At 37.7% G+C, this 14,675-nt stretch overlaps 1 protein-coding gene across 1 annotated transcript in view; it reads right to left on the bottom strand.

Annotated features, from left to right (window-relative positions):
- LOC111148290 (adhesion G protein-coupled receptor V1) overlaps nt 1-14,675 on the bottom strand; it is a 507,584-nt gene that overhangs the window by 320,842 nt on the left and 172,067 nt on the right. The window contains exons 72-76 of the mRNA XM_022504771.1: nt 11,862-12,036; nt 11,047-11,182; nt 7,789-8,897; nt 4,390-4,507; nt 3,297-3,468 (exon numbers count right to left, since the gene is read on the bottom strand). Of these exons, the coding sequence (XP_022360479.1) occupies nt 3,297-3,468; nt 4,390-4,507; nt 7,789-8,897; nt 11,047-11,182; nt 11,862-12,036 (1,710 nt within the window). The remainder of the gene's footprint in view (nt 1-3,296; nt 3,469-4,389; nt 4,508-7,788; nt 8,898-11,046; nt 11,183-11,861; nt 12,037-14,675) is intronic.

The following is a 14,675-nucleotide window of genomic DNA, read 5'->3' as shown; positions in this document are numbered from 1 at the left end:
TTTGAATATTGAAATTTCAGTGCAATAGAAAGAATTAACAGCTAATGAAATTTTTCTCAAGAAAAGTAAAATATGATAAAGTGGTATATCAAATTAGAAAAAAAATCAGTGGAAATTTAATACTTCAAAAAAATTCTTTCCTAGCTCTATCACTACCCAAGGTGACCCACAGCAGCAGTACCTTTGCCAACCATCAACTCCCATGCATATCTAGAGCATATATTTAGATTTCTAAAACTCTTTTTTTAAAAAATTTTATTTATTTATTTGATAGAGAACACAAGTAGGCAGAGAGGCAGGCAGAGAAAGAGGGGGAAGCAGGCTCCCCGCTGAGCAGGGAGCCCGACATGGGGCTCGATCCCAGGACCCTGAGATCATGACCTGAGCCGAAGGCAGAGGCTTTAACCCACTGAGCCACCCAGACGCCCCTAGATTTCTAAAACTCTTCCTGGTGAAAGAAATCAATTCCTTGGACAGTAGTTGATTAGATGTCTTAGATCAGGAAAAAATCAAGATGGCTATGGAACATATATATTAGTGATATAAAGCAAAAATACTTCCAGAGAGTTTTAAAGTAATATGAAAAGACAAAAGATCACCATAATAAGACTTCTAGTGGCCATGCCATGGCTACTTGAATAGCAAAAGGAAAGCCATTCAGTAAGTAATTAAAATTAATTGATAGACTTAGAGCGTATTATGCTAAGAGAAATAAGTCAGACAGAGAAAGACAAATACCATATGATTTCACCACTTGTATGTGGAATCTAAAAAACAAAATAAATGAACAAAAAACCAAAAAAGCAGAAACAGACCCGTAACAGAGAATAACCTGGTGGTTGCCAGAGAGGAAGGGGTGGGGGAATAGGCAATGTGGGTAAAAGGGAGTAGGAGATACACACTCTGGTTATGGAATGAATAAGTCACAAGGATGAATGATACAGCATAAGGAATATAGCCAATGATATTATAATAGCATTATAAGATGACTAATGGTAGCTATACTTGCAGTAAGCATAGTATAATGTATAGACTTGTTAAATCACTATGTCGTACTTGAAACTAATGTAGCATTGTGTCAATAAAAAATAAAAAAAATTTTAATTAAAAAAATTTGAGTCTATAACAGTACCTAAAGGAGAAAAGGTACTGTAGTGTATAAAAAAGTGGTTATAATAGAAAATAAGTGTGAATAAAATAGTATGTACTCAATATTTAATTAATTTTAATTTGAAGAAGAGTGTTAACATACCTGGACATCTAGGTCTTTGGTTAAGTATGTGTTCATTTATTAAAGAATGATAAATATTCTTTCTATAGGTAAGTAGGAAGGAGCTAACAAAAAATTGTGAATAAAATAATCCTTCCTAGAAAAAGTAAGAATTGTACCAACAATAGCAGTAAAGTATTAGGAACTATGAAACACACATAAATGAAGACGAAAGCAAGTCAGAAGTGAAAGAATGCTGGTGGGTGCGTGCAAGTTGGAAGATTACACAACTCTGCGTTCCATTGTCATAGAAGAGAGGAGCTAAAAGAGGTGTAGTAAGAACACAGATTTGTTATCTCATCTTTTATGAGATGAAGCCTCTAGGGTGCCCTCCTAAATATAACAAGATACCAAAAAGGCAGGCATATATTTCTAACACCTCTAATAGACCAGCTCCATATTCAAGAGCAATAGGGCAGAGGTGCCTGGGTGACTCAGTCGGCTAAGCATCTGCCTTTGGCTCCGGTCATGATCCCAGGGTCCTAGCTAGGATCAAGCCCTGAAAAGGGCTCCCGGCTTAGTGCGGAGTCTGCCTCTCCCTCTACCCCTCTACCCCGGCTTGTGCGCTCTCTCTCTCAAATAAGTAAAATCTTTAAAAAAGAGAGAGACAGAGAGAGAGAGAGAGATAGGCCAATAGTTAATGTAAAGCCGATCCCGCCAAGTCCAAGGAACAAATCATTCTGGAGAAAACATACGGTGTTAAGAAAAAGCAACCTGTAAGGCATAAACTTAAAAAATATATACATAATGATCTAACAAGCGAAGTCCCAAAATAGATCCCAACCAGATGATCAGCAATTCTCATTTGAAACAACTTTAGACAAGAACCAGGACCCATAATCCTAACAAAGAACAAAGTGGCAATAACCACGAATATGTCATCTTTGGAAATAAGTATTATTTCTCTTTTGGAACCAGTAAAATTATTAAAATTTTAATTCTTATAAAAGGTATGAAAATAGTATGTATGAAAGGTATGAAAAGGAAGGTATGAAAATAAGCATTACTGTTAACCTCAGAGAAGATCAATATAACTGGTACAGGAATCCTCAGAAAATGAAAAAATAGAGAAAAAATGAAAAAAATCTACAATATTGCTATTTAGAATGGGTTTAAGCATAGTTACATGTTCTGAAAAAATTGTATTTGTGCATGTTTTTTCTGCAGTTTAAAAGAAACCATGGTACTTTTTTACATTCATAATATTATTCCTAGTTTTTGTATTAAATATCTGAGTTTAATAAACTAAGCAGTAGACAGAAAAAACACTATTGAGTGCTCATTATGCATTAAATTATCACATTAAAAAAAGGTCACACACATTTACTAAATGACTTAAGCTCTGGTAAGTTGGCAGTGACTAATACCATATGACTAATGCAGATTCCAATGGAAAGGCAGGAGCATGCTTGTTTCCTAAGTGTCATGAGCAACATGAATGCATAGAAATTTATCCAAAAGCCCACCAAGCATAGCCTCAGTCCTTTTTTGGTAAATCAAAACTGAACTCTTAAACCAAATATGAATAAAGAATGAGAAAACTTTCATTCTATGCATAAAATCTATGGATATAATGTGATTTGGCCAAAACTACAAGTATGACAAAAACATAACATTAAACATTCAGAGTAATCAAAGATGTGTCCCCCCCCCCAAGAGATATTAATCTGGATGAAAAGGGGATCAAGGGATCATTCACACAATGAGCACTTGGTCCAGGAAGAATCTTGGAAATGACAAAAAAGAGAAATGGAGAAAACTGGTGAGTTTTTTTTAATTATTATTGAGATATTATTGACATATAACATTGTATTAGTTCTAGGTGCACATCTAAAAAATTCATAATGTAATAATTTGTAAATCTTAAGTCTATTATCCAGAAAAGAGATTTAGATATTATGGCCAGGTGAGACACAAAGAATCTCTATATAACCAGTGTGTAAATTTCAATAAAATGATTTTAAAATTACTAATTCTAAAGAAATATAATTAGAAGTTGAAAATACAGTCCCTCATCATTTCTTACCTTCCCAGATTTGAGCTCAATGGTGATCACGCACTTTGTTTGACCCACCATACAGGTTGTGGTCCCTGACACAGAGAAAAGTTCATCCATCAGGTTCACACCATCTTTCTTGAGCACAGCCACTGTTGTGTTAAATGTGACCCGCCAAAAGACCCTGACATCTTCAAAGGCCCTAGGAACAAAGTAAAACCCATGCAAATATGTCTAATGCAGAATGTGACATCACTGTGCTTAAGTGTACTTCTTCCTCCCAAAGCACAGCACTTCTGGGACCACTGATAAAGCTGAAAATAACCAGTTCTTCTCATTACTGTTAAGAAATTAACGCCAGTGTTTATGTGGCATTCTTCCACTACACTCTATTCAATACTAAGTTATTTCTTAAACTACTATGTATCAAGGGAAACAAATAATACTTTTCTGCCTACTATGCCTATTGTGTACCAGAAATATGAAAAAAAAAAAAAATTAGAGAGTACCCCTGCCTTCAAGTAAATGTTCTTCACTTGTTGAGAATTCTTCTAAAGGAAACACACTACTGCTAGAAATGGTTGTTATTATAAAAATAAAAGGCAGGGGATGACCTATGTTTCCAGAGAATTTATGTCCAAAATGGAAAAGGACATTTATCTCCGTGTACTTGGGTATATACCAGATGCACATCTGTGATGAGCATTTGGAAGATGGGTACTGTTAGAGTATTAAGTTGCAAGCAAAAGTTTGGTACTTCCAAGTTTCCCTAACATTAAACAGTTACATAGGCAGAGCAATCAGAGAATAGTAGATAAGCTGAAGTGAAGACTTACATAAGCTGACATCTGTATGGTACTTTATGAAGTACAAAACATTCAAGGTGGCCCTAGGTTATACTCATTAACCAAGTGTGTTAAATTCAAAGATGAAGAATGAGAGCAAACAAAACAAAACCCAAAAACAAAACCCCCCAAAAATGAGAGCATCTGAACACTGACATACCAAATTCCATGCAACGTTCTATTAGCATTTCATCCTGTCTTTTACCATTTTATGAATCCAAATTAGATACTGTACAGACACATAGGATGTTACATCTTCTACATGCATATCAACATACCTGTTGGGTTGCCTTGTGACAGTAAGATGCAGTCTGTTTTTATCCAACCCTTCACCCAGCTCCAGTCCACTCTGGGACTCCTCACTGAATCCTACGATGCCATTGTGAAGATCACTCCCTGAGAAGAAAAATGGAGGGTTATAATGTACTAAAGACTTTAAAAGATCTCCAGGGCTTCACTCTTCTTTCCAGCTCAGATGGTATAAAAGTGAGAAATTACAAGTGAGGAGGGGGAGTTACAATTTTTAAACATCTTTACTAAAAATAGAGTAGAATCGAAATTATAATATCAAAGTGGCTAACACTTGGAGAACATTAGACTGGAAGAAAGAAAACATCAAGTCCTACTCCCCACACTGACATACATGCTCCTCTCTCTCTGATGAAACTACTTTATATTTGATAGTCCTTTACATTTTACATATGGGGACTGTTTAAAGTTATTATATCCTACTGGACTAGCTATGATTTTATTTACGGCTGTATCCTCAGTATCAAGAGCAGTATCCAGCGTATTTTAAGTGTTCAATGAATATTTACTGAATAACGAACTCCATTTAACTGACTTACCCTCCCTATAAAAGCATTCATGTTATGCATTTCGTTATCTGCCCCAGAGAAAAACAGAACTGTTAATGAGCTTCCAAGCATCCCTGACTAAAAGAAACACCTCTGAGCAACATTTCGGGTTACATGCACTATCATACTACAAATCATGTTTAAACTGGAACAAGCCTAGGGCCCACACTACACTGAAATGGTCACTCCAAATCTTTGCCAGCACATAAGCTATCTTCTCAGACTAGAGAAATGCCAGTACATAGTTCCTGCTGCCTTCCATTGCCCAATGGCCCAGTTTTGCTAAGTGGTCCTAAAAGCAATGATTCCCAAAGCCACAAGCTTTAAATTTGTACCCATCACTGCGAAACCTGGCTGCTAATCTTCCAAGGAGATGGAACCTCGGAAGTTAGGGATTAAGATAAGGAAATAGAAAACCGCCTAATGGTCCTGTTGGGGGAGAGCCAAGAGTCACCAGCCTCTATTCTGCAGGTCCAAAGTTTGAGTCAATGTGGAGCCTATTAATTAGGGACCATATTTTCCCAGTGTCTCATGTGTGCCTTGTTTCCGCATGAGAGCCAATCGTGATCCTCACCCATTCATCACTACGATCACTTCTCAGCCCTGCATCAGAACCTCATCAGAACCTGCCATCACCTTTTTCCCTCAGCAGCAGTTGTTTCCTTGTCATTTTGGTGGTCTTTTGGTCTCTCCAAATAGATTATAAACGTCTCACAAGCACAAGCATTTTCTTTTCCAGTGCGATAGCATTTAGCAGGGTTCTATGAACAAAATACTCCCCTTACCACACCTACAAGAGTAACTTTGATGTCAAGTTTCTAGTAAGATGAATCAAGACTTCTAATGCACTAATGATCAAGCCCAAAACTAATTACATTATTTTCTCCTGATATTATTTTAGAAGTTTGTTCTAAAATCTAAATGTGCAAAGACTATGAAGATTAGCTAAAGATAAGAGGAATGGGAAAAATTAATGATGTGGTCGGAAGGGAAATACTATGATAAAAAGCAGGAGAGGAAAAGACAAATAAGGAAACATGGACTAATATGACCATGCAAATGTACTGTAGATGTTACCGGGTAAACTACATCACGTGACATTAAGAGGTAGGTAAGGAGTCAATCATTTGCTATCTGTGTGTCATCAATGTCCTTTATGTAGGGAAGGTAAACATTAGAGTACCTGCATCATCAAGGCTCAACTGAGTGACTGCCTAGAGAGTTAGACTGGGATTTATCTGGGATAGCAAGGAGCTCTAACAACATTTTGGCTGGTCTGTGCCTCTGCCAAACTAGTTGCTAAACATTTTGACTGTCATCCCTGGTCACATTCAAATAATTATAATTAAATATCTATGTCATGGAATGGAAGAGGAGGTTGTTGAGTGTCAAAATAATTTTAATAGAAAAATATAGATGGCATTAAGCTAATGTGAATCAAAACCAGTAAATAACTTGGTGAATAGCATTTGGATTTATAAGATTCAATAAACTGGAGGAATAGGAATAAATAACAATTCTGACTGGTGGAAATTTGTTGGGTAACATAAAGGGGGTGATGCTGGCTATAAAAGGAAGTTATACAATTGAAAAATTAGGACTGAATTATTACTGAATTGTTAAAATACAGTAAAAATTCTAGGAGGAGGAATCAAATCCTAAAAGTGGACCATAAAGATGTATATTCTAATATTTTCCTTTTATAAAAGAGAAGGATTAAGAGTAGATACTAAATGATTTCATTGAGTCTCCCAATTGATAGTTGATTTGGCCATAAATAGAGGCTTCATGACATTTAGTTTTCTTTTCACTACATTATTTTATCATGGTGTCATCTGAAACTGTAAAGAACTATATAAAATTGATAAATGCTTATAAAAAAAGAACAGAGTAGGTAAGAATCATAAGATGGACTTGTCAATACTCTAATTAGTGTAAGGTACTGGCAAGCTGAGCTAAACCACAGTAAGAAAATACAGTATGATTTCAGATGAAAACTACAAACTATAACTGAAAACTTTTTAGAAGATGCACAAGGAATTCTTTAAAAAAAAATCACTAAATTTTTAAACTATTATAATACATACACCCAATGTTTAAGAAAAAAAGGCTATATAAACTGCATTGGTTCAAACGGAGAACAACAAAAAAGTAGTTTTGTTTTTTTAAAGATTTTATTTATTTATTTGACAGACAGAGATCACAAGTAGGCAGAGAGGCAGGCAGAGAGAGAGGAGGAAGCAGGCTCCCTGCTGAGCAGAGAGCCCGATGCGGGGCTCGATCCCAGGACCCCAGGATCATGACCTGAGCCGAAGGCAGAGGCTTAACCCACTGAGCCACCCAGGCGCCCCCCAAAAAATAGTTTTAATCTATCTCCCAACATAAAGGAAGAATTTCCTAGTAATGAGACTTAGATTTGGGGGATGGATTATTGAAAGTGGTTTGGAAATTCAGAATGAGGTTTCAGAACAGGATAGCCAATCATGTGTTTGGATGATTAAATTAAATATTTTCCAGAGGAAGAACACAGACTTATGCATTCTTAAGATCTTCCCTATATTGTGAAAGTATAAATGTTATAGATTGTTTAATTGGCTCAGAGCTAAGTGACATCTACAGTCCATTAAATTCTAGCTTGGCGCCTCAGAACGACATCATGAGTTCACGTTATGGGTCTATGCCACAAGAAAACAATGTTTAATGAGTAACTATGAGTGATTCAAGTAATTCACCCTCTCAAATTAAATTTAAGACAGAATACTATTATTACAAATTCTGTAGCACAAGCACATTTTTATGTCCATTACTCCAGAAATATACCTGTAATAATGATCCTGGCAAAAGCTGCAAATCCACTGTCATCTTTCCCCTTCACAATCTGTGCTCCCCCTTGAGGGTCTGTGAGAAACACATAGAAGAATTCTTGCCCCTCAGGCTCATTATCATCCAAAATCTGAACCAATACTTTACGCTCTCCTTCTCCATCTACAAACATCAGGATAAGAGTTTGTTCTTCAAAATCTTCTTCTTCAGTAGCCCACGTTAGGTTGGAAATTCCATAGCTATCATGAAAGGGCAAAGCATTTGGTTCCTTCTGAGCAGATCTTTCACCAAAAGTTTTAACTGTTATAGTGACATTGCCAGTAGACCCACCAGTTCTTCTAATAAGAATTTCTGCAGCATTAAGTGTACCATTTTTCACCTCTTCTTCAACATAAACAATAGGCGGCCCAAGACTAAAGATTCCATGGATGGAAACATTTGCAGTCACAGTGCCCACATCAGGCTTCTCAGACAAGGCAGATGTATCCGGAACGGTGACAAGTTTCTCAGGGATGGCAGATACACCAGCCACCTCAGTAATAACGGCAATCATTTCAGTGGGCTGTGGAACAGCCGTTATCTTGGTTGTGTCAGGGTATGTGGTTGAGAAGTCAGTTGCTGCGGGAATGAGAGCTGTGTTAACTGCTACAGCCACAGTTGTCTTAGGGAAAGAAACATCCATTCCTGCCGGGTCATCATTATCCAATATTGTGATCAATGCCACGCTAAAATCTAGATTGAGGCGTGGTCTCCAACTGGCATCAAACTTTTGTAATCCTGTCATTTCTACTGAAGTTAGATTAATGTAAAAAATTTCTTCTTCCTCGGGAAGCTGGTCATTAATAATGATTATTTCAAAATCCACCTCAGGTTGGAATTTTTGAAAAAGCAATTCCCCATTCTTAACAGGCTCAAAGTCTTCCACAGGCTTTGCACTTCCTGCAGCTGTTTGATAGGAAACTTTAACAAGATCACCATGGAAGCCAAACAGTCTTTGGACATATAATCTGATCATCTGTGTATCCTCTGACACCATGACATTTCTAGAACTAGGGGAAAATTGAAAGACTCCCATGGGTTCAATTTCAGCAAAGGTGAAACCTGATCTGGAAAAAAAACAAAACAAAACATGAAAGAACTGATAAAAAATAGGAATACCATTGTAGAGATTCTTTTTCAAATATTTAAAGTACTTCTCATGAGGGCATCTTAAGGATGGCATGCCCTTTAAAAGTTCCCAAAACCCTACTTACTTATCAATGAATATACCAGAACACCTGAAATGTAACAACAGAAGCTGGGGGACAAGCCTCACACGTTGGAGCACAGTGAAGAGCTTCTAGGTCTCTGGTCTGTTTCTCCAGTTTATACCAGAGAAGCTCTCTGAAGAATCTGAAATATTGGGCTCTCTCTTAGGATCAGTACACAGAGAGCCAAAAATTTAAGATCTATGGATGTCAGCCAGATTTCTTATCTACTACATAGAAATAGTTGTCCCTATTTGGTGTAAAATCCTTGCTTCTTCCAGGTGGCCAGTAATGAAACTATTATCTCACATAATTGTTGCTAAAATTTTACATACAAATTTGAAGAAACATCCATGATTGAGTGATTTATCCTTAGCTTTTCGCTATGGAGTTTTGTTGGGAGTTAATAGCTTTGCCAGAGCTAACACAGGTGGCCCATCAACAGAATTCAGGCCACAGACATACTTTCTTTCACTGACAGGTTGTTTTTTGCTTTTTTTTTTTTAAATGTTCTTAATGTTCTTTAATCCTTTAGGGAGGACACCCCAAAGCCATCACTCTCTATTGTCAAGTACCCATCACTCAACACATAGCACAGTGGTTAAGAGTTCAGACAGTAGAAGGCAACCTGGATTCAAATCATGGTCCCAACCTTATTAGCTGCGTGGGTCAATTATGTATCTGTGAGTCCTTTCTTCATCTAATGGGACTACTAATAGTATCCATGCCATATGGCTATTGGGAAGAGTAATAGTAAACACATATATACATACTAAATACATATAAACATATATAGCACACATATACACATATAAATTATATATGTACATATGAATATTTTATATACACATAAAACTTATATATATGTATGTGTGTGTGTGCATGTGTGTGTGTGTGTGTACATATAAAAATTTATAAAAATTTAAAAGCAATGCCTGGTCTAGGATAAGCATGACAAAACTGTTAACTGTTGCTGTTGTTAAAGGCATTTAAATTTGTTACCCAGCAATACATTATGTGGCCAAACATTTTTTTTTTAAGATTTTTTTTTTATTTTATTTATTTATTAGAGAGAGAGAGAGAGAGAGAGAGCATGAGCACAGGCAGACAGAGTGGTAGGCAGAGGCAGAGGGAGAAGCAAGCTCCCCGCTGAGCAAGGAGTCCGACGCGGGGCTTGATCCCAGGACGCCGGGATCATGACCCGAGCCGAAGGCAGCCGCTCAACCAACCGAGCCACCCAGGCGTCCTGTGGCCAAACATTTTTTAATTGGCATATGTATAATCTAAAACTATATTTGATTTGTCAAATAATATCTCCTACAATTAAACATATATACAAACATACTTGAACACATTGGTGTTGCCTGCACTCTTCCCCTATTTTCCAAGTAAGTAAATGAAGAACAGAAAGATCAAGTAACTTTCCCAAAGTCACACAGCAAGTAAGTAGCAGAGCCAGAACTAAATCCATGACTCTACCTCTAAGGTCTTCCCTCTGCTGTTTTGATCAAGCCCATCCCAGGTATGAGAAAAGTAAATTGCTTTTGTCTGGGACATATTTATCTGCAAATATACCGATTTAAATTAAACTCAAAAGAGCCACTGGTACAAGTCACATTGTAACCCTAGTATAATGTTGACGCTTATTCTTAATCCCTTGGGAAAATTAGGTATATTTCAGCAGATGCTTAGAAAGACAGACTCCTTTAATAATAGGTGACTTTGCTATCACAATTGGAGATGTTATTCCAGATTTATGTGGAGACCAACACAACTGAAAGAGAGGTCAGAGAGAACACTCTTCATAGCAAGCAGTGGGTGGTAGCTCTACGAAAGTTGGCCTCCCTCCGTGGCATCTTTGGCATACAGGCCACATGTAGCTCTGACACTAAAACCGTTCTTGCTGCTGCTTCAGGGAAAGCAATCCTTGTGTCTTCTTCTGTTTCAACAGATAAATTCCCAATTATTTCCCAGAGACTGTGTTGGTTGAGAATCAAGCCGATCTTACCGAAGTCGAGCCCCACCAGGGGCACTGCTCTGTACTCCTGAGAGATGAAGAACAAAGGCCTCTGGCTGACCAGGACTGGGAAATGTCCATAGCAAGATTCCTTTCCTTTGTTCTCCATGGGAAAATGAAAGGCTCCCTGAACAGGAATAGGAGAAGGAAAGCAGAGTATTATTTCTGAGTTCTTACACTGGGATTCAACTCTTAAAGATGTACTAAAATAGAGTCTTTTCCAGAATTCTGTGACTGTCCACAAAAGGTAACATGTTTAAAAAGTTGGGGAGAGAGGTATGTGAATTGAAAGAAAGATCCCTACACCAAAATTTTGCCTTAACTCCCTGTCTCTTCTATGGAGTAAAGGTCATGTCATCTAACATGTACATCTCACTGACCCTCCCAGAGCTAACAGGATAATAAAAACACAAAGGAGATGAAGCCACAGCTGCTCCATTGTCAGAAATATTCAGGTGAACACATAAATGACCACAAAGGCATACCTTTTTTTAAAATTATTATTGTACGGGCCACATTAGGTTTTTAGAACTACTTTCAACAAACTCCTTCTATATCAACAGAGAAATCAATCAGCTTAGTGATTACTATATCCAGGTGACATATGAAGTTTTTAATTTGACTGAATCAAGTTTCTCATTTTTACCAAGTAGACTGTGGAACTCTGATCACTAAAATATGGGAGGACTGTATTAGGAAACAAAGAGTTCATTATCCAAAGTAAGGACAAATGAAGAAAATTAGTGGTCAATCACACATCTATCTCTACGTTCTATAGGGAAGACCTTAGCAAAGCAACAACTCACCTAGTTTTGGGGTCATGTTGCCAACAACAATGAATTCGGGGATTTCTAACCCAGGAGCATATCCAGCCACCCAGGCAACCATGAGAGAGCCATACGTGCCTCTCCTAGAAATCACAACTTGGCTTGTTCCCGCAGTCATGTCCATGAGTGGAAAAGCAGTAGATTCAAATCCAACCTGAGGAAAAACATGCTTGAAATATTTTATTTCTCCCTAAAGTTTCCTGTTTTCTGAAGAGTGGGTTAAAAGTCAACTTTCTCTTTGTTTACATGACATACTTTCCTGTTTTAAAATATATTCAATTAAAGGAGCAAAATGGCAGAGGAGTAGAAGACCTAAATTTCATCTGCTCCCAGGAATTCAGCTAGTTATCAAACCATTCTGAATACCTACAAACTCAACAGGAAACTGAAGAAAAGGATAGCAGCAATTCTATGAACAGAAAAGCAACCACTTTCTGGAAGGTAGGATGTGTGGAGAAGTGAATCCAAGGCGATATACGAGAAGGTAGAGCGCAAGGGGGAGGGGCCTGCTTCCCAGCAAGCGATAGAGCAGTGGAACACAAAATCAGAACTTTTTGAAGTCAGCTCTGCTGAGGGATGTTGTTCCAGTGGCTAAGCGGGGGGTGGAACCCTTGCTGGGACAGTGTGGTCTCAGGACCCTCGGGGTCACAGAAAGACTGGGGGTACCTGAGTCTGGCAGAGCCCCCAGGTATTGAAGCAGGGAAACTGGCCGCAGAGACATTGCTGAGGAGTGGACTCTCAGCTTGGGTTTGCCATAAATCATGATCTGAGGCATATTCGGGCCACTACTCTTCCAGCAGGGACCCAACAAGTGGCAGATCCAGGGAGACTCCCCTTCCTCCCCCAGGAGGAGCAGCACAGGAGCACACCACAGGAACCTGCTGTGTTTGGAAACCCCAAAAGGGGTCGTATACCAGAGACAGAAACATTCAGTCACAGTCCGAGTGAGAATGGAGTGCGGCTGGAGACCTGGGACACAGGAGTGATTGACTGCTTTTCTCTGAGGGGTCACTGAGGAGTGGGGCTCTGAGCTCTCAGCTCCTCTGGGGCCAGAGATTGGGAAGCCTCCATTTTGATTCCTGTCCTCCAAAGCTGTATGAAAATCTTTCAGGAAACAAAAACCACCAAGAGCGAACCTCAGATTACTTAGCCTGGCCCCTGGCAAGGGCAGTGCAATTCTGCCTTGGGCAAAGACATTTGAGAATCACTTCAACAGGCCTCTCCCCCCGAAGATCAGCAAGAACATCCCACCAAGACCGAGTTCACCAATCAATGAGAACTGCAAAACTTCAGAACTATGGGAATACAGTACATAGAATTCATGGTTTTTTTCACAAGATCCTTTAGTCTCTCAAAGTAAATTTTTAAAATTTTTTTATTTAAAAAAAATCAATCAGCTTAGTGATTTTTATTTTTTATTTTTAAAAAAATTTTTTTAAATTTTTTCTTCTCTCCTTTTTCAAGCAACATCTTACCAACTCCTTTTTAAAAATCTTTTGTAATTTTCATTTTTAGAGTCACATTCTATACCTTCATTGTATTTAACCTTATTTTTTGTATATATATAAATTTTTCATTCTTTAAAATTTGGGGATACAGTTTCTTCTAACAGACCAAAATATACCCTAAATCTTTTGTATGGCTTTTTTCTAGTCTCCTGCCTGATCACATTCTTTCTTTCTTTTTTTTTTTTCTAAATTTTTTTTTCTTTCCTTTTTCAACCAACTTCTTATCAATTCCTTTTTTTAAAATCTTTTTTAATTTTCATCTTTAGTCATATTCCATCCCTTCATTGTATTTACCCTTATTTGTGTGTGTGTGTGTGTGTGTTTTCTTTCTTTAAAATTTTGGGAGGCAGTTTCTTATAACAGAACAAAATACACCCAAAATCTAAGTGTGTGGCTCTATTCTATTCATCAGCTTGATAATACTTTTTTTCCCCCTTTCCTTCCATTCCCCCCAGTTTCAGGTGTCTTCTATTTCTTTAGTGTATATTTTTCTGGGGTCGTTATTACCCTCTTAGCATTTCATTCTCTCATTCGTCTATTCTTCCCTGTACAAAATGAGAAAATGGAAAAACTCACCTCAAAAAAAAAAAAAAAAAAAAGAATTAAGAGACAGAACCAACTGCCAGGGACCTAATCAATAAGAACATTAGGAAGATGTCAGAACTAGAGTTCAGAATGACGATTATAAAGATACTACCTGGGCTTGAAAAAAGCATAGAGGACACTAGAGAATCCTTTTCTGGAGAAATAAAAAAACTTAAATCTAACCAAATCAAAATCAAAAAGGCTATTAATGAGATGCAACCAAAAATAGAGGCTCTAACTGCTAGGATTAATGAGGCAGAAAAGTGAATTAGTGATAGAAGACCAAATGATGGAGAATAAAAAAGCTGAGACAAAGAGAGATAAACAACTACTGGACCATGAGGGGATAGAATAATTGGGATCTCAGAAGAAGAGAGAGAGAGGGGCAGAAGGTATATAGGAACAAATTATAGTAGAGAACTTCCCTAATTTGGGGAAGGAAACAGGCATCAAAATTGAAGAGGCATAGAGAACCCATCTCAAAATCAATAAATATAAGTCAACACCCCATCTTCTAATAGTAAAACTTACAAGTCTCAGAGAAAAAGAGAATATCCTGAAAGCAGCTCAGGACAAGAGGTCTGTAACCTACAACAATAGAAACATTAGACTGGCAGCAGACCTATCCACAGAGACTTGGCAGGCCAGAAGGAACTGGCATGATATATGCAGAGCACTAAATAAGAAAAATATGCAGCCA

The sequence above is a fragment of the Enhydra lutris genome, unplaced genomic scaffold, assembly GCF_002288905.1.
Source record: "Enhydra lutris kenyoni isolate GAN:26980312 unplaced genomic scaffold, ASM228890v2 scaffoldscaffold19, whole genome shotgun sequence".
NCBI classification, from domain to species: Eukaryota; Metazoa; Chordata; class Mammalia; order Carnivora; family Mustelidae; genus Enhydra; species Enhydra lutris.
This window is presented reverse-complemented; position numbering and strand designations above follow the sequence as displayed.